General features: G+C 41.9%; 1 protein-coding gene across 2 annotated transcripts in view; it reads left to right on the forward strand.

Moving 5' to 3' along the window:
• Usp6nl (USP6 N-terminal like) overlaps positions 1 to 25580 on the forward strand; it is a 126103-nt gene extending 100523 nt beyond the window's left edge. For both annotated transcript variants that reach the window (XM_051151356.1, XM_051151357.1), the window contains 8 exons: positions 1798 to 1907; positions 4314 to 4362; positions 5109 to 5229; positions 8353 to 8447; positions 9010 to 9075; positions 9171 to 9270; positions 12234 to 12386; positions 23987 to 25580. In XM_051151356.1, coding sequence (XP_051007313.1) covers positions 1798 to 1907; positions 4314 to 4362; positions 5109 to 5229; positions 8353 to 8447; positions 9010 to 9075; positions 9171 to 9270; positions 12234 to 12386; positions 23987 to 25335 — 2043 coding nt within the window. In that variant the 3' untranslated portion in view covers positions 25336 to 25580. The remainder of the gene's footprint in view (positions 1 to 1797; positions 1908 to 4313; positions 4363 to 5108; positions 5230 to 8352; positions 8448 to 9009; positions 9076 to 9170; positions 9271 to 12233; positions 12387 to 23986) is intronic.
• The last annotated feature ends 507 nt before the right edge of the window (positions 25581 to 26087 follow it).

Raw genomic sequence — 26087 nt, forward strand, 5'->3', positions numbered from 1 at the left:
CAAGAAAATAAACCCAAAGACCGAGAGTTCCAGTGGCCACACTCAGTCACTGGAGACTGGGTGAGTGTGAGTAACAGCTCCCCTGTCACTCTACAGTGACATCACTGTTGTGAAGCCCCATCCAGGCGCACATAATTTTGTTTAATGTTTTACTTTCAAGTAAAAGCAGATAACAAATTATTAGTAGTCATTTGCAGAAAGAGACTTAAATTGGAGACAAGTAAAAACAAGTAGAATAATAAACTTGTAAGGAACAGATTATAGAATAAGAAGAAAACTTAAAAGATTATTGTTAATATCTTCAGAGAGATGAAATCAATATATTACATCCATAAAACAAGTATAGGAAGTTATAAAATGGAGCATTCTGTAACAGCAACGATCTTAAGACTATAAAAAAATATAATAGAAATGAAAAACTTAATTGAAAATAACAATTGAAGAAATTTTTCAGAAAATAAAATTTAAAGGCATAGATATGAACACTAATAGAGAAAAATCAAGGAAATGAGCTGATTGCTTAGAGGATCCCACACTGTAATAACCAAGCTCCAGAAAGAAAATGGAATCAGGGCAGGGAGGAGGAGGGAACTGACAGAATTAGGAATTATTAAGGACAGTTTTGCAGAGAGGAGAAATGAGTTTATAAGATTGAAAGTGCCTGAGACTGTGGATGAAAACAGACCCAATCAAGTAAAGAAACAGGCAACTTCCAAATGTGGAGAGTGCTCTCACCAACTCGAAGAGAGGAGAAGATTCACATAAAGAGGAAGAATTCCAGTGGCAGCACAGGAGGCCAAAAACAAACCAAACAAACAGAAACCGGTAAACCAGTGCCTCTTAGCAAAAGTAATTTCAATCTAGAATTCTAAAACAGCTTCCACAATCATCTGAAAGAGTAAGTCGCCAGATAGACAAGGCTCCCACACCTTTACCTTGCGCATGCCCGTTCTCAGTAACTGTTGGAGGATGTGGTCCTCCACGGCCAGGCCATACATATATCAAGAAAGGGGAGACAGCAAACCCAGGAGTCAGGGACCCACTCTCAGGGCAAAGCTAAGGAAACCGCAGCAGATGGTGAAGGAAGCCCTAGGACCAGAGGCAGTAGCCCTGCAGACAAGCCCCCCAAGCAGAAGCACGTCTGGCAGCCTGTGGGAGACAGTGGCAGGCAGGTCTCTGTGAGTTCAAGACCAGCCTTGTCTGTGTAGTGAGTTCCAGGACTGCCGAGGCTACATAGTGAGACCCTCCCTCACAAAACCAAAAGACGAGAAGAAAAGAAATTGGTCGATGTTTTCTAGGCTATCCCGAGAAGTCTGCAGCATCCTTCAGACTTGGTTCCCTACAAGAATGTAGAAAGTGAAGCAAATGCAGCCTCACTAACTCCAAGGAAAGAAAACACTCAGCCAGAGAGAAAAAGGATGCCTCACAGAGTGTGTGGTTTAGCCGTCCTAGTCCTGCAAAACCCTGGGAGTTCTCTGCCCTAAATCTCAATGTTGATACCATGAAAGAGAAAGGAAGAGAGAGAGAGAGAAAGAGAGAAGGGGGGAGGGGGGGAGGGAGGGAGGGAGGGAGGGATGGATGGGGTGGGGCTTTGAGCAGAGTAGATGGGGCGAGAAGGAAAAGAAAGTTTCCTTTGAAATCTTTTTATATTGTCTAGGTCTTTCTTAGCCCTGCCCTCTGCCAATAAATAAATTAAGAAAGTTTTTAAATGAAGATTATTTTATTATCAATCATAGACCTTCCAGCAAGTAGTTTTCATGAAAATATGTTTTCTTTCCCTCTTTTTTTTTTCTTCAGAAACTAAAACACAGAGCACGGGGTTGTTCACCTGATATCAGACAAATAGACCTTGATGTGAACCGCACATTTAGGAACCATATTATGTTTAGAGACAGATACGGTGTGAAGTAAGTAAAGCTGAGTATTATTAACTGTGAATAGCATGTATAAATGGCCTTTATTAGAGTCTTTATGGTACACTGTGCTGTTAGAATGTCTTGGCTGGGCTGTAATCTTCCTTTATATCCTAAAGATTTTGCAGATCATTTGAGACCACGTTGACTGAAACTGGAGTCTAGTTTAATTTAACATTTTAAAACATTGACATAGTAATGCTGTAAAACTGGTAAGGAATCATTTTATGGTCTTAAAAGTGAAAAATCTTTTGTGGACATTAGGGAGGCAGAGGCAGGAGGATTGCCAGTTTGAGGCAATTTATAGAAGTGAGAGCTTGCATATGTTTGAAAACTATTAATGAGTTTACCTCTTTTTAACTGTGACCTCCTGAATTAGTGGAACTTGAAAAAATGAATTAATGATAAATTAATGTATGGAGTACAGCAGAGCGTTTGTGTTTACTACAGGTGGGCCTGCCATCCTTGTGTCGATGGATGGATGCAAAGGTCATTTTGCTGGCTTCTGTATCTTCCAGTGTTTAGCCAGCAAAGCAGAAACTGTAGGGGATATATCCTAAGGTCTCCTTGACCAGGAAGGCAGGTTAGAAGCACGCAGTTCAGTCCGCTTGGCTTGCCTCAGATAATCTCCCCACCTCAGATCCAACAGACGTGGATTTAATCACATGTAAAACACTTCATGGCAACACGTAGGTCAGTGCTTGAATAGAGAAGGAATTGTAGCCTCACTGCTGATGGTGATAGCTGGCCATTGCAGCCTGTCCTCATCGACCCGGTGCTCACGCGCATCTTGTTAAAGCATTCTTGTTTCTGTGTGAGGCTGTAAGCAGTTTATCCATCTGTCTAGCATGATGCAACTGTTTTGCTTACAGCTGAGAACACATTAACTGTCCGTGGCCACAGTGGATTCCAAGCCCTTTGTTGATAGTTATGCTTAAATAGTATAGAGTTACCTGTTAATACTTCCAATGTATGATAGTAAGGGAAAGAAGATAATAATAAATTGACATTTACACCACAATGTACGGGAGAAATGCTAGTAATTTCTACAGTTAGCCCTATGACTGGCCATGTACCATGGTATTTGTAAATATTTTATTTCATTGCCAATCCCTCAGCAAGTACCTCAGCTGTGTGGCAGGACTCGGGCCTTCATTCCTGAAAAATCTGGACCATTAGCAGTCTCCTTAAATGATATGTAACTAGTTTTCCATAGCTTTCATTACATGCATACTCTTTGTATGTGCTTAGTACATACTAAGAAATATCCTAAATATTCTACTTCCTTCCAGATGTGATTTCTTTGTGTCCTTAGGTAGTAGCATCAACTTCCCTCACAGTACTCAGGATCATGTCATCCTAACCAGTGTAGACACTGTTGAGCCCAAAGGTGACATAAGGAACCCAAAGCAGCTGGTTGGTGCTTTCACTTCCAGCTTGATGGAATCCTTGCTGTGTCTCCCAATGGGCTTATTCCTCTTTTTTCTTTTGTTCTGTTTTGGTTTGTTTGTTTGTTTTGTTTTTAGATAGGGTCTCACTGTGTAGCCCAAGATGACTTAGAACTTGTAATCCTGCCCGGGCTCCTGAGTGTTGGGAGTACAGATGTACACCACCAGACCAGCTCCACTAGAAGTAGGATCTCTGAGTCAGCAAAGATGGAAGTGGCAAAACCTGTAGCAGTGAGTTGTTAGGAGTAAAAGGCGTGCAGCCCTCCTGCTCTCCTTGGTCGGATGGCATTCGTCTTCTGACGAGGCTGTTCAGCTTCCTGGGAAATGTCTCCTGAGGCTGCCCCTTCCTGTACCTAGCTACTACTGTAAGAGTCTTCAAGAGGCATCCACATTCCCTTTTCACCAGAGGCTTCAGAGTAAGGAGCTGAAGGAAGGAAGCCATAACCTAAGGAGCTCAGCGATGCCTTGGTGCTTCCCATAGGATAATTTAGTCTCAAATTTAAACTGTTGAGAAATCGGGTTCAAAAATTTGAACTTAGGATGCTTTAAGAAAAATACAATAGTAATTTTATCTGGATTGTTTATTTGTTTTTAGTCAACCCATTTTTGTTGTTGTTGTTTTGGTTTTTGATTTTTGAGACAGGTCTTTCTGTGTAGCCTTGGCTGTCCTGAAACTCCCTCTGTAGACCAGGCTGGCTTCAGAGTCACAGAGATCCACCTGCCCCTGGCAGCCCCTACCCCCCAATCCCAGCCCCCCACCTACACACACACACACACACACACACACACACACACACACACACACCTGCCGCCGAGTACTGGGATTAAAGGCATGTACCACCAGCAGCCAGCTAGTCAACCTGCTTTTTAAGTTTGTAATTGTAAAAGTTTTAACTAAATTGAGCAAGAAAACTAAGTAAATTATGCTTAATGTAAATTTCTATTTGTCTAGGCAACAATCCTTATTCCATGTTCTTGCTGCATATTCTATCTATAACACGGTAAGTTGGAGCGTGCATGCCTAGTTCTTTGACTTGCAGTCTAAGTAACTAACGATTCTTTTTTACACTCTACCTAACAAGGCGCTGGTAGACTCATCTCTTGATGTCCAGTGGCCTACACACTGTTAGCTCTGGTGTATTTATAGCTCCCATGTCAACCTCAGAACCCTAGAGCTGATTTGGAAGTAGAAAAACCTAGATGTAGATGCCAGCATACAGATTGTTTTGTTTTGTTACATTGTTTTGGTCTTTGGTTTTCTTTTTAAGCATGTAAGACTAGGCATGGCTGGGTAAGAGAAGGAGGGAGCGGTGGCCTGGTGGCCTGGTGGCCTGGTGGCCTGGTGGCCTGGTGGCTAGTTACTCCTGGTAGGTAGTGTTCTAGCATCCTGGTTTATCATCTGTGGCAGCTCTATGGAGACTAGACTAAAATTAAGCCTTACAGCTCCAGAAACATTGAGGTGAAAAGGCATGAAACTGAGAATTTGGGAAGAATTTGCCAGCATCTGAGAACTGAATGTTGTTACTGCTCTCTACAGACTGTATTACAGCATCAAACACACAGCTTGTTGAGGTCCCCCACACCTGTTGACTCCTGCACACAGCCTTACTGTTGTATAGTGTGCGCCCCATGCTGTAGAGATTGCAGCAGGTACCTCTGGAGTTGGCATTTCATGGATTAACCTTTCTCACGTGCCTGTTCATGGAGTTCAGCCTTACCGTCCCCGTCTGCTCTCACTGTTCCTTAGGAAGTCGGCTACTGTCAGGGGATGAGCCAGATCACAGCCCTGCTCCTTATGTACATGAACGAGGAAGACGCCTTCTGGGCCCTGGTTAAGCTCTTCTCGGGCCCCAAACATGCCATGCATGGTAAGAAAGCCTTATATGAACGTAAATGAGCAAGGGGAAAGCAAGCCAAAGCCAAGTCAAAGGTGCCTGGTGAGCTAGGTACAGCAGATGCCGATCCCTTACTTAACCAGTCAGTAGTTACTACTATTTCTTGGGGGGTTTTAAAAATTAGCAAACTTTTCTATTTACATTGAGTTTTCTTTGTCTTTCTCCAAAATATATTTCTGGCATTTTAAAATTCTTTTCTTGTTTGCCCTCAGTCAAAAGAAATTAATTTAGGTTTGGAAGAACTTAGGAAAAATCTATATTAAGAAAAATAAAAGGTAGCCTTTTTGGCCAAAACACTTATTGTTTTAATGAAATGGTGTTTTTCACTGGATGTTTTGATACATGGCTTTGTCTTAGAAGATTAATCAGATACTTAGGTATTTAAAGAAAAAATGTGTAGTAACTTAACTAGTTTTATATTTCAGGTGTGACTTTTAGTTCTTTGAGCCATGCAATTCATTCCATTTTAAGGAAAAGGCTAATAACGTGATTCGAGCTCTTGACTATTTAGTATTTCACAAGACACATTTTTGTTTGTTTATTTGTTTGTTTTCAAATTGGAAGATTGAGTAATGGTGTTTTCCTTACATTTGCCAAGAAAATGCACACAAAAAGAGTTTTCACTTTGCAGCTTGTCTTAGGAGTGAAAGTGATATTTGTTCATATAATGCAGAATTAGGTGCTGTTTTGTTTCTGGTGCCATCTATATGGTACTAGCAGATTTAAGACAGCTTGAATAGCTGAGGAGGTCTCTCAGTGGTAGGACTCTGATGTCACACCCAGCCCAGGTAAACAAGCAGCATTGGCTACTCTAAGAAAGGCCTACTTACGTTCACTTGGTGAGTATTTATGCTTAGTACAGTGGGGAGCCTATCAGGGAGAATGTACATTTAAATATTTCAAAGTTAGGACCTCCATAGATTACATAGGAAATCTGACAGCTAACTGTTCGAAGGGTATGTCTACGCGCGTGCTTTTGTCTTGCTTCCCGTGTTCCTCACTTTACAAAATGTCTGCTTGATAACTTATGCTGGGCACCTTGAGTGCCTTGAATGGACCTGGAAGTGAGGCACACTGTTGGATCAAGTTGTTGTTAAAAGACATCTTAGCCAGGTGTGGTGGCGTACACCTGTAATCCCAGCACTCAGGAAAGCAGAGGCAGACACATCTCCATGAGTTCAAGGCCAGCCTGGTCTACAAAGTGAGTCCAGGACAGCTGGAGCTAAACAGAGAAACCCTGTCTTGAAAAGAAAAATGGGGGAGGGGGAGACATCTTGACAAAAAGAGCTCATCTCTATCGGGGGTCTTTTGTGGTCTCTGGTGTGGGGGTGCTGCCGAGCCATCCTGGAATAGTGTGGGTGTTTCCAGCTTCTGTGCTAGGTTAATTGGCTGGTGATATTTTCATTTTTTTTTTAAATGGTGTTTTCTATTAAACCTTTGCTGCCTTGGCTTCACCAGCCACTGTTACCAGCCTAATCTTTAAACAGTGTTAATTGTACAATCCTACCATTTGTTCTTATAGTGTATGTAGTTTAGGCCATTTTTATGGGTGACTTTATATTTGAGACCTGTGCAGTTTGTGACTAGAGCCACCTCTGTTCTTTGTCTTTTCTATGTGAAAGTGTATCCCTTGTAAGTGTATGGTGTCAGTAGAACTGGGCGGAGACAGATCCAAAGTACTGAGCCCAGGATGTCACTGCACAGTGAAGAAATGCTAGTAATTGTGGCGTGGTTAAGCCGGTTCATACTGAAGTACATTGACTTTTCAAAAAATCAGATTTTTCTTGAAAATTTTCTCCCATTTCTATCAAATTGACCATGAAAGTGGCTCCAATAGAGAGAAAAAGATTTTTAAATAAAATCATTTTACTGTAAAAACTATTATTAAGTGGAGGTCAGAATCTTTGGAAACTTAACACACGTCTTCAAAACTGAAAGCAAATTGTAAATGCAGTGTCTGGAAGGTGTGTTCCCTGGGTTCTTGAAGTGCACTGGTTTTGTTTTGGCTTTACTTCCATTAAAATCACAAGGGAATTTTGTGTAGTGTTATTAACCAGTATCATGCTAGATTTACAAAACTGCATGTGCATTTTGTTAAGGGTTTTTTGTTAGAAAATTTACTAATTCAATGTATTAGGACCTTTCGTTATACTCTCTGGTTTGTTTAGAAAACCATTGGCTTTTAAATCACATGTTATGTGGAGGAATTAGTGGCCTCTCAGATCAAATGAATATGTGGGACTAAATTAAAGCAAAATAGGTTTCATTAAATCTAAAAGACAGCTTAATTTTTATAAGCTATTGTCAATAATGGATATCCAAGGAGAATCTGTGTGACATACCTTTCCCTGAATTTTTAGAAAACCAAAAAATGTCTATTAAAATTTTCCAGATGTGCTTAGAAACCAGGTTCAAAAATACTAATTGCAGAAATAAAGTCCATTGAGCATATGTTCTTGAAATGGATTGTATAAAAGGAACTTATTAATAAAAATAGTTGTAAGTTCACTGAGCTAAATATGCAAATTAGTACCAATTTACCACTTACAATTAGTTATTTCCTAGAAATCCCACGGACCACAAAGTATTATGTATAAGTTTTGGTATAACTTAAAAGTACCTGCATGTTTTAGCTGATGTTAAATATAGCTTATAAAAAGAATTTAAAGTGTTGTTTGTTTGTTTGTTTGTTTTAATTTAGAAACACGGTTGTGAAATTGTTAGTGTAAACTTAAAAACTGAGGTAAGGTGCAAATGACTCCAGCAGTAGAGCTGAGTACGGAGCCAGCGCTGAACTGGAGGCTGCTGGACGAGTGGACTCCATTTCTGTTGTCTTTTCAGTGCCAGTTTTTCTCCTAATTTAGAAATACGTTTTCCTGTACCAGTTTTACACAGTGAATGGTAGTTAGCAAACAAATGCTAACTAAAAGTTTTGCTACCCAACGTCCATATGAAGTTATTTCCGTGGTGGAAACACCCTGGTCACTAGGGCTACTCTTTTTATTTTGGCAGCTAAAACCGCAATGTGTTAGGTTTTTCAGTCGGGGGGGTTGTTGGTCCTGTCTCTGAAGTGCTGTTCTTATGTTTGTGTTCTAGGCTTTTTTGTCCAAGGTTTCCCTAAACTTTTGAGATTTCAAGAACATCATGAAAAAATTCTGAATAAATTTCTTTCCAAACTGAAGCAGCACTTGGTAGGTAGATATGGCAGAGAGTGAAGATGCAGTGATTGATTAAACTCAGCCTGGTTCCCGTTCGCGCTTAGCTCTGTGTACTCATAAGCCTCAATTGTGTGAAGAACGTTAGATTTATAAAATTTAGAATTAATATACCACCCCAGACCTAATTCATAGATTCTGATTCCTTCTATGAAGCTGGTAAATACTACTAATAAAATTTTTACAAGTGTGTGATTTCCCAATTATTTTGGAGGTTTTAAGTTTATACAAAAACCATTATAAGGAGTATAAAAACTAATTCCTTGTGAAGCACACACATACTTCACTATAAAATATAGTAGTGCAATGAAACAGTTCACTGTAAAATAATACTAATTGTGTTACAATTCTATTATGGTGACACAATTTTTGTGATGAGTCTTATAAGTTAAATTTGGGGATTAAAAATACGAATAGAAAAACAGAGAAAGTATGAAAATGTTTGTAGTGAGATATTTTGTGTTTACCCTCCAGCAACCTTCCCCTGTTGTTATTTTGTTTGTTACAACTCAGAAATTATGAGGTCTTTGTTTTTTAGGATTCTCAAGAAATCTACACAAGTTTTTACACAATGAAATGGTTCTTTCAGTGTTTCCTTGATCGAGTAAGTATTTTTTTATAAACCTCAATTATAAAAGTACAAACCCAAGGCAAGGGGACCTACTGACAGTGTCTCACCTGCTTTGTTCTTTTTCACAGACTCCCTTTACGCTGAACCTTAGGATATGGGACATCTATATTTTTGAAGGAGAGCGCATTCTTACTGCTATGTCTTACACAATCTTGAAATTACACAAAAGTAAGGAAATATTTGACTTGCAAAGACTTTGTAAAAATCAAGGCTTATTTTAATTCTGACTATCTTGTGCTCCCTCTACCTCATGCTATTTTTTTTCAGCAGTTTTGTAAACCACTACTAGTCTTTAAATTTTTCTTGAAAATCAGCAGGGAAATTCTGATTCTCCCTTAGGATTAGACGTTTACTACATCAGAGAAGATCTTGCATTCCTTTCTCCTTGTGTCGGTTTCATTTTCACACTTAAACAGTAGAGTGCAAGTTTTTGGTGTCACTAATAATATTCTTCTCACATGTTTGTTTTCCACTGGGACCCTTATTCTTTTAATTGATCTGAGTCTCAGGTTCATAGTAAGGCAGAGAGCAAAGAAACCAGGTCCCCTAGGTAAGTGGGCCAGAAAAAATATCTGTCACCGTGTCTTTCTCTAAGAGAAAGAGCATCCGTTTCAAGCTCTGGATAAGAATTGACTGTCATAGCAAATGCATTAAGTGTCTGTTACTGCATAAATGCAGCAAAGTTTTCAAAACAAAAATTAAAGGCCTTTTCTTCTTCAGTTGTAGTAGTTCAGGGGCTGTGGGTCTGATGTGTTGGGCCTTAAAAGTCAGGAAATGAGGGCTTTCCTGTTACTTCAATTTCAGTCTTAAGCCTTGTGACTGCTCTTGTAGCTCATAGAGATGTGGGCCATTGGCCGTCTAGCGCTTCATGTTGTGTGCCTGCGCAGTTATTGTGTACTCTCCATGTTGTGTGCCTGCACAGTTACTGTGTACTCTTCATGTTGTGTGCCTGTGCAGTTACTGTGTACTCTTCATGTTGTGTGCCTGCACAGTTATTGTGTACTCTTCATGTTGTGTGCCTGCGTAGTTACTGTGTGCTCTTCATGTTGTGTGCCTGCGCAGTTACTGTGTGCTCTTCATGTTGTGTGCCTGCGCAGTTACTGTGTGCTCTTCATGTTGTGTGCCTGTGCAGTTACTGTGTGCTCTTCATGTTGTGTGCCTGCGCAGTTACTGTGTGCTCTTCATGTTGTGTGCCTGCGCAGTTACTGTGTGCTCTTCATGTTGTGTGCCTGCGCAGTTACTGTGTGCTCTTCATGTTGTGTGCCTGCGCAGTTACTGTGTGCTCTTCATGTTGTGTGCCTGCGCAGTTACTGTGTGCTCTTCATGTTGTGTGCCTGCGCAGTTATTGTGTACTCTTCATGTTGTGTGCCTGTGCAGTTACTGTGTGCTCTTCATGTTGTGTGCCTGTGCAGTTACTGTGTGCTCTCCGTTCCTACATCATTCTGAGTTGGTGTCGTGGGTGAAGTTTATGGTTTGGTTTCCTGCTGTTCCTGGCCACACTCAGTGCTCTCATTGAGATTTGCTTGGTCACTGACTTGAACACAGTGAACATATGAGTGACACATTAGCCACACTTGACCGTGGATGAGACCTCAGTGTATAAAGCCATCAGAAATGTTGCTGGCAACACATTTCCTTCCTGGGATTGGGTTATGTCAGCAGTTCTGGGTGAAGGCCCTTTCTCTTTTTTCTCTCCTTCTCCCTCCTTTCTTTTTGGCACTACTCTTGTTGCAGGCTATTAATAGATCAACATATACTTAAGAAAAATATCTTAATTAAATAATAGTCTAAAGGTCCCTAAACAGCAAAAAAGTAGAAGTGTAGTGTTACGTTTCTTTATAGCTCTCATCTCCCTCTGAAATTATTTTACCCAATGTGACTCTTTGCCCTTTGAACTTTGAGCATAGCAATTACTTCACTTCAGTATATTACTGAACTGTATACTCTGTGAAAGAATCCTGCCCACTGCTCTGTCTTTCTCTTGTTAGGAAGCAAAGCTCTTACATCTTCAGTCAGTTTTCTATACCACGTGAAGAAATAAGTGTTGAGGATCAGGGGACACAGATGTTGCTCTTGGGTTACAAAGTTTCACGAGACGGCAGAATACAGTTTGGAGAGGTTCTGTGTGGATTCTCGAGCACAGTTGGTACTTACATAGATTTTAAATGATTTCCTCACAAAATAAGTATGCTTGGTGGTAGACCGGACAGTCACGTTGATGTACTCATTGGACAGTGATGAACACTGTGTGCTATGCCATAAGATTTTACAGTATGTCCCTTGCTAGTTAAGAAAAAAATGTGTCTGGGTACCTAAACACCTGAACCTAACCAGAGACTTCTTTCTCTCTTTATTTCTTCCTGATTGCTTTAAAACTAGTATTACTGGAGATTCACCACACAGTGATTTTAAATGGAAAAAAATCAGAAACAAATGTAAATGCACATGATTGGACTAAATGAACAGTAATGCATCTGCTCAGCTATATCGCTGTTCATAATAGTCACATGCTTTTGAATAAAGTAGGGAGGACCAGCCCAGGCAGTGCAACTTGTATGAATTGATGCCCATGCACATCCCTGAACACAGCGCATCTTCTTGTAAGGGATGAGTAGTGGCATCTTAGTGGGTGTCTACTTTCTACTCTCCATCTGTAATTTGGCGTTTTTTTCTAATTAAACTAATTTCCTCATTAGAAATAGTACAAATAAAGTTAATAATCTACTTTTGAGGGGAATTGTCTAACACTAAGTGTGGAGTTAAAGAAGACTTGTCAGTCTGAGTTAGAGTTCAGCCAATAAATGAGATAAATAAATGTTTATTGACCCATAGGGCTCTTGCTGTAGATTAGTCCTGATGCCCAGACATGGTTACTCTTAAATCAATAGAAAGTACTTGCCCATGTGCACCTTGTCTTTCCTCCTAATAAGATCAGCCTGCTTTTTCTAATGTCAAAATACTATCCTACTGAGTTTTGATGATGTTCACAGTGCCGAATGTAAGTTGTGTGTATACCCTTTTTACTGCCCTTTGAAAAAGCACACTCCACTCAAATAGAGTGTGAGTGTGTCTTCTTTTCAATGTGAATAGAACTGTTGACTGGCATTTGCATTTCTCTCATCCTTTCTTAGAACATCTAATGAGATTGTCTATGGAAGAACTTGTAGAATTTCTTCAGGAGACTCTCGCCAAGGACTTTTTCTTCGAGGATGATTTTGTAATAGAACAACTTCAGGTTTCTATGGCAGAGCTAAAGCGGGCAAAATTAGATCTCCCAGAACCTGGTAAGAAGTGCCCTGGCACCACACATCAAATTCTAGCCTCAGAGGACATGACATAGCTAACCCTGACTGTTGTTGTTGTTGTTAAGATGCAAGCATTATACTTGGTGACAACATAATATCAATTAGTGTATCACCATATGCTCATGGATTTTCTGTTTTTTAAATATTGAAAGTTTCATACATTTTTATACAATCCATATTCTCCTTTACCTCCTTTCCATTCCCTCAAGTGCTCCCTACTCTTACCTTCCCAACTTCATGTCTTTTAAGAAGGTTGTTATTAATAACCTCCTGGTTCCAGTTAGTATTACCTAGTGTTACAGATGTGTAGGGTCATCCTTGTGTGGGGGGCAGAGGACAACGTACCAGCAACCATGTTCTGCAGAGATGAGTGATCCTCACTCCTTCAGCGGCCATCAGCTGCCAGTAACTCCTCTGCCACGGGTGGGATCTTGGGGGTCCTTCCTACATCTACGAATTTTGGCTACAGAAGTATCTTCTTTGACCAAAGTTAAGAACAACGCACATTTGTGGTATAAAATTTGAAATGTGATTTGACAACATGATTGTTTAACAAAACTATAAATTTGCCCTTAGGGCCTATAATCTTGATTGTCGTGGGTTTTTAACCTTTTGGTGGTGGTGGGGGGAGGGGTTTCAAGACAGAGTTTCTCGGTGTAGCCTTGGCTGTCCTGGACTAGCTTTGTGGACCAGGCTGGCCTCAAACTCAAAACAATCTGCTTGCCTCTGCCTCTTGAGTGCTGGGATTAAAGGTGTGCGCCACCATGCCCGACTTTTTACCAAATTTATAGGACCAGGAATGAAATCCCTCGTGTGGAATAGGCCTCATACCCAGTCAGAAAGCGGGTGGTTACTCCCGTATCTGTCGTGCCGTTATTGTCACAGCAGTGCATTTTGCCAGGCAGGCTAGTGTTGCAACATGCAGGGTCCAGTGCTGGGTGAGGCCGTGTTTGTCTTTTCTCCCCCAATAACGTGCATAGCACCTTCTGGTACTACATAAGCCATCTGAAAGAAAGATAAGTTCCCAGTTAATCAAGGTTGTTTTCTCTGTGTCCTAGTACTGAAGTATCTTTAACAATAGGGTTTTACCAGCTAGTTATGGTGGTCAATCAAGAGGAACAAGACAGCCTGTGTTGCTGTGGTGCTGCCAGGGCCTTGCTGGCTAGTAACTCATAGGGGGAGATATTTCCTGTCACTGAGATGTTCACTTAACCCATGTCTTCTTTTCTTTCTCACGTAAACATGTTGGTTATATGTACCTCTGTTCAAACTGAAATTTAGGAATTTGATTGACAAATTATAATTAATTCGAGGAGCCATAACAAGAAATGCCTTTGACACCACTCATGTTGTTTTGGGAAACGGGGTACAAGTAAAGCCCTTTTGTAAATGAGGAAACCGAAGCTTACATATGAAGCTCCAAAGCCACCAGATGTATCCCCAAAACCAAGTCCAGCCATTCCCAGCTCTGTGCTGGCCTCTGTGTGGAGAGCTGCCGTAGATAATGCATTTGTATACTTAACCTCAGACATTTTGTAGCATTTACTATTAGGTTCCCGGCTGGGAACTTTGCTGTAGATTGGAAAACTGAAAACAAAGATGTTTTTCTCATTTTGGGAGAACAGATAGGAGAAACAAGATGTACCTAAGTTGTAGTGAATGTGAAAGGGACAGAGGTAGATCCGAGATCCATGGGGACATGTAAAGGTAGTGAAAGGTGAGAGAGAAAATAAAAAAAACCTAGGACGGTTAGAATGAACTTTTTAAAAAAGTTCTGACTACATATTACTCGACAAGTTATAACTGAAAGTTATTTTTTGCTGCTTTCCCTTATCACTGTTGCTCTAAGAGAGAGTGTGGTAAATTCCCCCAGCAAAGTGGGAAATTAATATGATGGGTGAGAAGTGGAGTCAGGTACCGTACTAACTGGGCTTGGCATTTCCTATCACGTGCCGCATTAGATGTTCTTGCAAGAAAGGAAGCAGAACTCCATTCTGAAGGGTTGTTTCCCCTTCAGGAAAAGCAAACTGCTCTGCTTCCACTTAACCGAGGGAGGGGCTTAATCAGCACTTGAGTCCTGGGGTCATTAGAATTGACAACACCTCCTCACAGTGGTAATTGAGTTGAGCAAGGGCCTTGGGAAACTGTGGCCTTTGCTAAGTGAGGTCAGCCCTCCCTGTTCAGTATAATGATGCCCATTTTCTACTAATTCTTCCCTGTAGCAGGAAATGCAGTTAGAGCAGCAATTGCTATACTCTCCCTATTGTAACACCATTTTTTTAGTGTCTTGCTTTATTGAAGAAGAACTTAAGGCACTTTTCAATAAAAGATACATGGAAAGAAAAACACACATAGTGTGTAACTGTGAATCCTCACAAGTACATGGTTAAGCAAATTTTGAAACCTGTGTAATAGGTCATGATGATAACTGCTTAGCACCTAATTAACATGTGTCACGTATGTGCCATATGTGGTGCTTTCTCATTTACTCCCTGTAGTAATAACTAGAGTTGTGCTCCTAATTCCAGAGGAGTATCAGTAATAGTTTATAAAATATTTTCCCTAGAAAATTGAGGAGAAGGTGGCTGGGAGATGAAAGGAAAGGGCTGGGTAACTAGAATCAGCAACACCGGCTAGATCCAACTCCTGTTTCATTGGCAGTTAAGATAGGATGTGCTAAGTTTACCTTGCATCTCCTAGAACAGTGGTCCCTTCTCCTCAGCATTACTACTGTGGCAGTAGTTATTTTCAAAATATTTCTGCCCCATGACTTCCCATTGTTTTCCTAAGTTGAGGACTACATATGGAATAGATGGAATATGAAATAACCTTGTATCAAAATGCTTCCATGTCCTACCATCCTTTTTATGTGTGTGGGTGTTTTGCCTGCATGCTTATCTGGGTACTATTCTTGTGCCTGGAGCTTATAGGAGCCAGAGGAGGGTGTCGGATCCCCTGGAACTGAGTTAGAGACAGCTGTGAGCTGCCCTGTGCGTGCTGGGATCAACTGTTGGTTCTTTGCAGGAACGCTCAGGGCTGAGCTGCTGAGCCTTCTTTTCAGCACCATAGCCATCCTTTAAAAACATAATAAGGGACATTTGGGCTGTTCCCAGGTTCTGGCTATTATGAATAAGGCTGCTATGAACATGGTTGAGCATATATCCTTATTATGTGGTGGAGCATTTTCTGGGTATATTCCAAGGAGTGGCATAGCTAGGTCTTGAGGAAGCCTTAGTCCCAGTTTTCTGAGAAAGCACCAACTTGATTTCCAAAGTGGTTGTACAAATTTGCATTCCCACCAGCAATGAAGGAATGTTCCCCTTTCTCTACATCCTTGTCAGCATGTGGTGTCACTTGAGTTTTTGATCTTAGCTATTCTGATGGGTGTAAGACAGTGGGGACTGACTCTGACATGAACTCTGGTGCCCCATATTTGACCACCTCCCCTTGGTGGGGAGGCCTGGTGGCACTCAAAGAAAGAATAAGCAGGCTACCAAGATGAGACTTGATAGCCTATGACCATGAAGTGGGGGAGGAGGTCCCCCTCTGTCACAGACATAGGGGAGGGGAATAGGGTGAGGGAGGGAGGGAGGGAGGGAAGGAGGGAGCATACAAGTGGTGGGATAACAATTGAGTTGTAATCTGAATAAATTAGCTAAAAAGAAACATAATAAGGACGCTCTTTTTGGCTTCTTACATATTGTACAAAACTTTGTTTTCCAAACGTGTATAGCAGGATCCTCAAAATACATGATGTTGTGAAATTTTTAATATTTCTGGTGTTTGGGTAGAGGAGCTCATTCTTGTTTTAATGTATATTCCTTAAGTTTGAAGTTTAGTATCCTTGTATGTTTACAAATTCCACATACTTATTTCTTGTGTCTTATTTGTATTATCTCCCCTCCTTCCAATATTTCTCATAATTTTTGCAGGGGTCTTTTAATGCTTAAATCTTTTCAGCAGAAACATATTTGTCCGATTAGGCCACTACTGAGTGTGCATCTTACCTGCCTGTCCTCCCACTGCGCACTGTCACTGGGTCAGTTATCCCCACTCTGCCTACGCAGTTCTCCCTGTGTCTCTGTATTTCCAGTTGTGGTAAAGTGGCATCCACTAATACTTACTTAAAATCTCCTCCTCCGTGCAGCTCCCACTTCCTGGAACTCAGTCAGCCACAGGGCAGTTTATTAAGTTCTGTTTCGCACACTTCTCTGAGAGCAGCATCAGCTAACAGGGCCAGACTCCTGTGTTGCTCCTTATGAAGCTGACGGGTGATGAGCAGTGGCCAGGCCCTTCCCGGAAAGGCCAGTTCTTCAAGAGGAAACCCAAAGCCGTTAGTTGACACAGACTATTTCCTAGCTAGGTTGGTGCCCTTTTGATGATTTTTCAGGAACTCTAGATGTCTCAGCTTCTCACAGCATAGCACCCCACTCTCCTCCCCAGAGAAGACCACTCCTTACTAAGCTTTCTTTGCATTTTTCTGTTGTTTATTTCTGGCCTTTTGTTTTGAGGTCTTTCAAAATGATAGAACTTTTTGTTATTTTATTTATTACCTGGTAGAACTGTGAACAATTTCATTGTCATTATGCATTATTCTTGCTAATCTATAGATTACAGAAGGAGAAACCTTGGGTTCAAAGGTCAGTACTTTTCCTTGTAATCCAGCTGCAAAATGATGGGCATTTTCATCAGTTCCACAAGTGGTTCCAGAGCTGTGCTGTTTATTATTCAAATGCAGCTGCTACTGCTGCGATCAGAGATTTCCAGAGTAGAGAGGGAGGTGCTCTCTGACATTAATTTGCCTTTGTATACAAGCGTCTTCAACATTCACTTCTTGGACTTCATCCACTAATTGTCTCCAAATACATCTGACCTAAGCTGTTAATTTTCACACCGTGACTTAGGCATCATTGCCCTCTTAAAGCCTTCTTAGGATCCCAGAACCCTGGAATTTGATAGCCTGCATTTAGTGCCTGAGCCAAATGCTTCTGCATGCACCTGGCTTCTTGCTTTGGTGCTTGAGCACTCACTCTAGCAAGTGTCTTGGATGCAGCGACCACATCCTTGGTGCTGCTGGCATGCCTGGCAGGTAGCAGGCAGCCTTCTGAAGATCTAGTCCTTTTTGAGATAGTAGAATTTATGTACAAAAGGTTGGCTTAAAACAAACTTGAGGGTATTGAGCCATTCTGTATCATGTTTGTACATGTCAGCCAGTTTCATTGTGTGTTGAAAATGGTGTTGTTACGATCCAGAATTAGACGGAGGCTCACTGGGAGGGAGGAGCTCAGGAGCACTCTGGTTACATCCCTTAGTGGGTTCAAAGGCAGTTCACCTCCACCCTGTAGTTGAGTGTGGTGTCCACCAGGTGGTGACAAAGACCTGAGTAAGACCGGAAGTGGACAGGCCTGGGGAGACAGAAAAGGGACCTTTTTAGCGTCTTAGGGAGGTTAGACTACTCTGCATTTTGGAGCTTTTAAAGACAAAAATGCTAAACAAACAAAAGCAAAAAAATAAACCAATAAAATTTTTGGTTTTGTCCTAAATTGTATTGTTACATTTCTTATGGGTGGCAAGAGAAGATTGTTAGGGCTTGTGTGACATGTCACTAATGTGATGGCCTCACACAAAGCTCTCACGGGCCATGGTTGGAGCTCACCTTCTGTGTTTTCAGGAAGAAGGGAAAAGCAAATTCCTGGCACAAAGCATGGGCAATAAATACTGACAGTAACAATGGCCTGCACAGTGCATCTGTTGTTTTCATCAGTTGTGCTTGTGCCTTCTGATTGTAGTTGCTTGGGAGTAATGAGGAAGTAGGACATCAGTAAGCTAAGGAAACTGTGTGTGTGTGTGTGTGTGTGTGTGTGTGTGTGTGTGTGTTCACAGATTTACTTAAGTCTACTTTTGTGTTAGAGACTACTTATTAGCACATAAAAGCATAACTGCTAGTAACATTTATTACTCCTGTGGGGTCTATACAGTATGTCTTTGGCCCAGTAAAAGTCACATACCTAATATGCACTTTTTTAAAAATCAACTTTGTGTCGAAATTATGTAGGTTTTCCCTCTTAATTTCATCATAGTAGAGGTCGGGTTGCTTGACAAAGGAACTGTGGCCATTGGAGTGGAGAGGCCTCAGACGTCATGTAGAAGCTGCTTCTCTAAGGAGAGCCTTGTTCGCAGGTTCGAAAGTTCCCCGGGGCCACCTCCATCTCCGCCTTCACCCGCCTCTGCTTTCCCTCCTCTCTGGCCCTCTCTACTCTACCTGCCAACACTCCCTCCTTTCTTTTGCCTTGTCCTTTTTCTTCCTGCACCCTGCTCTCATATCTCTCTCTCTCTCTCTCTCTCTCTCTCTCTCTCTCTCTCTCTCTCTCTCTCTCTCTCTCTCTCTCCACTTTATTCCTCGTCTTCCACAGGCTCTTTTGCCCAGACCATCACTAAGACGTAAAGAGCGTGTGCACATTGATTGTGGTGGCACTGCTGAGATTCATGCAAGTAACATGATTGTAATGTCGCCCAACAGTCCGTCAGCAAGTGTTTCTGGAAGACGTGTGCTGATGCCACTGTCACGGGCTGTGGTCATCTGAATGAGAATGACCCCTGTAGGCTCATATATTTGGATGTGTGGTCCCCAGTTTGTGGAACTGTTTGGGAAGGATTAGGAGCGGCGGCCTTATTGGAGTAGATGTGGCCTTGTTGGAGGAAGTCTGCCATTTAGAGTGGGCTTTGAGGCTTCAAAAGCTCATGCCAGGCCTAGTCACTGTCTCTCTGTCTGCTGCCTGTGCCGTGCCAGTCTGGTTTCTACCATGATGATAATGGACTAACTCTCTGAAACCGTAAGCAGCCGCTAATGAAATGCTTTCCTTTGAAGAGTTGCTTTGATCGTGGTGTCTCTTAACAGCAATAGAATAGGAACTAAGGCACAGCCATGCCTTAAGTATCTCTTAGCCTGTTCCCCATGCACAGCAGATGTGGAAGTGAGTGGACACTGTTTGGAGCTAACATCATGAGGCCCCTCCCTCGCTGGGTTAGCTTGCTTCACTGCTTTTAACATTTAAAGGAATTGATTTTTAAGCACTTACATCTTAGGAGGCACTTTTCTTATATTCCTGTCTATGGCCTCCTTATTGAAAAGTTTTACAGGAGTAAAGAGACCATGTCCTCTAAAGGGTTTTGTGCATTTAGTGTGTTGGCCTTTTACATGCAGGCCCCTACTGAGGCTTGTCGTCTAAGAGCTAACTAGATGTTATATAGTTTTGTGTGTGGCTTTCCTCCCCAGACTCCGCTTTCTTAACTGTGTGAATTGGGGTGTCTTTAATCAGTGTCCCAGCCTGTCAGTACGGGCACTGGCCATTGCTCTGATTCACACTCTGAACTGCTGACAAAGGAGAAGCCGTAGGGTAGTGGAAGTGTACTCTGGGTTAGTGTGAGGAGCTTTTCTTGGATATCTTAGAACAGGCACGGACATTGTACCCCAGTGTGCATTCTGCTCTCTTATTAATTCAATAAATATGTTGTATTTTTCCTTTAATTCTTTTTTTAAAAAAGATTTTTTTTAGATTTTATTAATTTTTTATTTTATGTGTATAGTAGTTTTGTCTGCGTGTGTATCTGTGCACCACAAGCATGCAGTGTCCACAGAGGCCAGAGGAGGGCATTGGATTACCTTGAACTGCAGTTGCAAAGATTATAAACTGTCATATTGTTCTGGGAACCAAAGTCAGTCCTTTGGAAGAGCAGCCAGTGTTCTTAACTGCTGAGCCATCTCTTTAGCCCTGACCTTCAGTTCTTACATGAGGTGCAGGTGTATATATTGGGCAGGAAAGACAGCTCAGCTGTTAAAGGCTGGAGTCACAGCAGGTATCACATACATGTAATAGCAGTTGGTTTCCTGTGGACTCATCTCTCAACTTTCTTAAGTATAAATTGTGAGGTAAAACCTCCCTCATTCCTCACACTGGAGCTAAGCTTCCCTGAACCTGTGTAAAGTCCCCTGGAGTCTCCCTCTTACTTTAAAAAAAAAAAAAAAATCTCCTCTCCTGAGAAGTAGAGCTTTTACCAAATAACCCAATATTTTACAGTGCATCCTGGTTTTACTATTTGTACTTTATGCTAAGACTTTCAGAATAAACACCAATGGCTATTGCCAAATAAATGCAGATGCCTGTGGATAATGCATGTTTCCTGCTACATGTTTTCATCTTCCTCCTACTTTCCCTTGTGGGTTCTCAGAGTTCTTTGTCTTTGGGTCTCTCTTACACGCTCTTGTGCTCTCTTCACCTTTTCTTCCACATCTTACAATAGTTCCTGCAGCCAGGGATGCTGTTCTGAGTGGGAAGAGCCGAGGAGTCCAGGACACATAGTCTGATTGATGAGTAAGCATTGGTCCTTAGATATTGCTTCCATGTCTTCAGTAAATAAATAAAATAAAAAATTTGACATGAGAAAATTAATCAGTCAGCTTCTTGGATGGAGTAGACAGAGCAAGGGTTCTGGAACTCTGCATTTGATGAGGTAAAGTGTGGCTGTCAGTCACCTTTGTAAAATTCTGAAAGTCTGGGGATGAGAAAATTTCATTTCAACTTTCTGAAAGTAATAAAGCCAGATGACTTACATCCTGGACCAGTAAACATAGCATCTGTGTAAGGGAAGAAGCAGTGAGTGAGTGGGTCAGCTGGAAATGGATGCTGAGCATGTAGAAAGCCAGGGATATGATTGCTGAGAATGGCCCCACTGAGGACGCCTTCTGTGGTTAGTCTGATCTTGTTTTTCCTGAAGGTTGCTCATTTAGTGAGTCAGAACAATACTGTTAACCTAGTGTATAGAGTAAAGCATTTGACACGGTCTTTAGGACACTTAGTATTCTGCTGAAAATGCTGCCTACAAGTCTTATGCCAAAGTACGTGTCCTTATTGTCCAGTGGATTGGCCAGCGTTATTATGCAAGGACTCCATGTTCCTAGAAGATGTTTATGGCAGCTAAGGAGAAACAATAACTTCTGCTTGAGGGCACTTCTCTATGCTAGCCAGTGCTAGTGCTCATTCCTTACCATCATGCCTCAGATGCAGAGACTTAGACCTGTATAGACATTATAGTAAATGGGATATTCTCTGCATACTGTTGGTAACTCACTTCATTACTGATTCATGTTTTAAAAATATATACTAGCATGGCAGCAGACTTAGAAACTTATATCACATGCCTATTTCATTGTATTTCATTTCATAACGTTAGAAATCCTCTAATCAAGCTCTGTGTAATTTTTCTAACAGTGCAATAGTGAGCATTCTTGTAACAGCGGGTGCCATGGCTTTCCTTCTTTTCAACAGTTGGGTGAGCATCAGAGTCCCATTCAACCCCCCCTATAGAGAAGGTTCTAGTGATTGCTGGTGCATCCTCTGATAGGACATTAACCAGCACTGACCTGGCCTGCTCTTGTGGAGTTGCTGGAGCGGGGACTAGAGGGAGTTGTAGGCTGAGGCTTCGTGTTGTCTTGATAATCGGTGCGACTTCTCGGCACGGTTCCTAGTAGAGAAAATGACAGCCACATATTTTTCTGGCCTAACTGGTTTACTATTGTAGAACTGATTTCACCACTTTGTAGGTGCGCGAGGTGGATTTTGTTATCATTTGTTGGTCTTTTACCTAAGGAGCTGACTGCTTTGTCCTCATCCTGCATTTAGCCCAGTTCATGGTCACTTCCCATATTCAGAAGCAAGAGTGCTACCACTGGAAGTAACTTTGTAGCTGTGATGGAGTAGCTTGGGCATAGGGAAGCACGGGAACGCTGTTTCTGACACAGTGACTGAATGGGGATGCTCGGCTTCGAAGCAGCAGACACTCTTCCCTCTGCTGAGTGCCTCCTGGCTCACATCTCACCAGCTGAGCAAGCACATGGATTTCACATTAAAGTGTATCCAAAGCAACTGTCTCACTGTTTCAGTGCAGCAGAGTATAAAGTGAGAAGTGAAGATGCTGGAGTCAGCTTTGGGCTTGAACTCTGCATCTGCTATGTAACCATACTTTTTGGTTGCTGTATTTGGGTCCTTAGGCTTGGTAGCCTTTACCCCTGAGCCGTTCTCTGCACCCAGTGCAGTTCTGATGCTAGACGCTCATTTAAAGGATGGTGCTTACTCATTCTCCCCATCAAACAAAGCACTGAATGTTTCTTAAAATATCCTGTAGAAGTGTATCTATAACTGTTATGTACCAATTAAAACTTTCTATAAAGAAACATGTAGTGTGAGTATTCTAAGAGTAATGAGCATGGCATTCCACCACACCACCCCCTCAAAGAAATAGCAAGACTGTGGTGACTGGGGCCATGTGACAAATCACATCCCCGTGTTCACAGCAGCCCCATGGAGATCATAGTCAGTAAGCATCAGTTAGATGGATCATTAAGTACATATTAGAAGAAAGCAAAGCCTTATTTTCAAGTTACAAAATGCTGTTTTATAATAACGGGCAAAACATTTTTTCAGTTTTTGCAAATGAAGTTTAGGTAATCTGGTAATGTAATTGAACATTTAAAAATACTTTGTTATAACTGGCCATTTCATTTTACCTTTCTACAATTCCTCACAATTCTGTGCTGATTATCTAAAATATAAAATAGAATGGGCTGGAGAGCCAGCCCTGTGGTTAAGTACACTGGCTGCTTAAGATGACCCAGCATCAATTCCCAGTGTTCACTTTGCAGCTGACAACCGTCTGTAACTCCACTTCTAACAGATCCTGTATTCTCTTCAGGATTCCAGGCACCAGGCATGTATGTAGTGCACGTACATACATACATACATACATACATACAGGCAAAACACACACACTTTTTTTTTTTTTTTTTTTGAGACAGGGTTTCTCTATGTCACTTTGGCTGTCCATGACTTGCTTTGTAGACTAGGCTGGCCTTGAACTCACAGAGGTCTGCCTGCTTCTGCCTCCCTGGGTGCTGAGATTAAAGTCAAGTGCCACTGCACCTGGTTTACAGTTTTTTTTTTTTTTTAATTAAATAAAGTATCTAATGTGGATTTCTGTCTTTTTAGATTTTTTCCCCTGTCTTTACATTTTTAAGGATATTTACATATTTTTAGGATATTTACTCTCAGTTGGAGAGTATTTTTCTTTTAAACAATAAGTTATACTGTGGAAATAAAAATCTGGGGAGAACTTGGGACCACAGTAAGTTCAAATGACTTTCAACTTCGGCAGATGTGCATAAAGCTGAAAATGAAGACTTTACTGATTTTATTTGAGATGAGTTAAAATGAAAGTAACAGAAGTCTAAACCCCGGTAACCAGTTCTGTTCAGTGAGAGCATCAGCTCTGCACAGAAAGTGTGTCACTGTGTGTAAGAAAACACAAGGTTAGGGGCTAGGCAGGTGCACCCTTCCATGCCTGTGAGGCTGCAGGCTATCCTCACCTGCACAGTGCCTACTTAGTGTTAGTCACTAACATGTTCCAGTGTGAAAGTATGTTATTTCATACACAAGTCAATATGCAGTTGTTAAGAATGTGTCTCTTAAACCAGATACTCACCATTCATATATTTGTTTTACTTATGAGCTTATCTTTCATTTTAGGTAAGGAGGATGAATATCCAAAGAAACCCTTGGGGCAGCTTCTGCCTGAGTCTAATTCTGCTTGTATTAATCATTTGAGCAATGGACAAAGAAGTGTTGGCAGGCCTAGCCCCCAAATAAGCAGCCGAAGAGAAAGCGGGTCACCTCACAAGAAGCATGAGCATTCCCCTGCCCACCACAGCAGAACTGGCACACCAGAAAGAGTCGGGCAACCAAGACGGAAGTCGGTGGATGAGGAGAGTAAAAATACGAAGCATGAGGCAGATTTTCAGAGAAAACCTTTGTCGGGTACGCAGGACAGTTCCAGGCACCGTAACCATGCAGCTGCTAACCAAAATAGCAATGCAATTTCAAACACCAGGAAGGAATTTGCACCCAAATGGAAGAAACCATCAGATGCCTCAGCCATTGAAAGAACTGCTAAATATGCCATTGAAGGCAAAAGTCACTCAGTGCATCCCACTCTGAGTTCTGCTGAGACCCGCATGTCAAACTCAAGGCAAAAGATGAAGGTTTTGGATGGCAGTGATGGGAAACGGGGTTCTAATGCTTCACAGTATGACAATGTGCCTGGGAACGAAAACGAAAACGGAGCTTCTGTGGAAGAGGCACTAGAGCGGACTTACCCTCACAGCTCCAGTCCACCCAAAGTACCCAACAAGTTTACTTTTAAAGTGCAGCCTCCCAGCCATGTGCGATCCCCATCCCAGCCAGGAGAGGGTCTCAGAGCTGCGCATCCGCCCTCCTACAGCAACCCCCCTGTCTACCATGGGAATTCTCCAAAACACATTCCTATTGGCCACAGTGGCTTTGTGTCCACACAGATCAGCCCTGGGTCTCAAATTAATGCTTCCAGGAGACCTTATGGCTCTTCTCTTTCTGTTGATATTTCTCCAGAGAAATCTTACAGCCGCCCAAGCCCTGTCGTTCTGCCATCTAGTCGGATTGAAGTCCTTCCTATTGACGCTGGTGCCAGGGTATATGCAGGCAGTTCAGGGTCACCAACGCGTGGGAAGTTCATCCTTCCTCCAGTGGATTATTTACCAGACAACAGAAAGTGGTCAGAAGTTAGTTATACATACAGACCTGAGACGCATGGACAGTCATGGACTCGAGATGCTAACCGTAGCCACTTAGGCAATTTACCAAAATATGCAGCCTTTCAACACGTACCTTTTCAGGACCATGGCCTTCCAGAAGTATCTGTAGACAGTCCAGTGAGGTATAAACCCTCACCAGCTGTGGAAGATGTCAGTCCTCCTAGGTATCAGTACGCAGGGCCCTTGCCTTCAGCACATCACTACAGAAATCGAGAGGGGCTTTCTGTTCAAGAGTCAGTATTGCTGTGAGAGTTTGGCTGTATTCACTGATGACAAAGAGAATAGAAACCATATGATACCCACATTGCTATGTTTATAATTGCCAAAGCAGTGTTTTATACTATTTTAAACAACTTGCGCAGTTCCAGCATGTGTCCATAGTGAGGGTGTGTGGGATGCTTCATCCCATGGAGATGCTGCTGAAGATGAGGGCTGCAGTTGCACCTCCCTGAGCCTTCCGTAGGAGGCTATCCCGGAAACATAGCAGTGGCGTGTAGAGACGCACACGCAGCGAAGTTCTTTATGCTATTTTATCCCTAACTCCTTAGACCTGAGTGCTTTCACTCTGCTGGCCCATTGTGTTCTGACTGCTGTTAGAAAGCACTGAGACATCACGGCCGAGATGGTCTGCAGGTTGTCTCTGCCTTTAACAGACATGGCAGGCACCTGTGCATATAGAATTTGATCATAGAACTCAGAAAAAAATTTTAAACTGCCTCTGATCAAGGTTGATGAAGGAGCACTGGTTTCCCCCCCTTATCTTTCTGCCCAACCTGCCCCTGTCGTATTTTAACCAAGGTCCTAAACTGAAACTGACTCAAGAGTTTGTTCTGACTTTATGACCCAGCATCTCACAGAATGTCATTCTCCTTCAGTTACTGCCATTTTATCTCCCCTTACCACTGAAGACTATGGAGAAAGGCTGACACTCAGAGGTGCCTAAAATGTGGGTCAGTTAGCCTGGTGTGTGTCTGGGGCGCAGTGTTCACTTTGTCCCCTTC

This window comes from Acomys russatus, chromosome 9 (genome assembly GCF_903995435.1).
Source record: "Acomys russatus chromosome 9, mAcoRus1.1, whole genome shotgun sequence".
Lineage (NCBI taxonomy): Eukaryota > Metazoa > Chordata > Mammalia > Rodentia > Muridae > Acomys > Acomys russatus.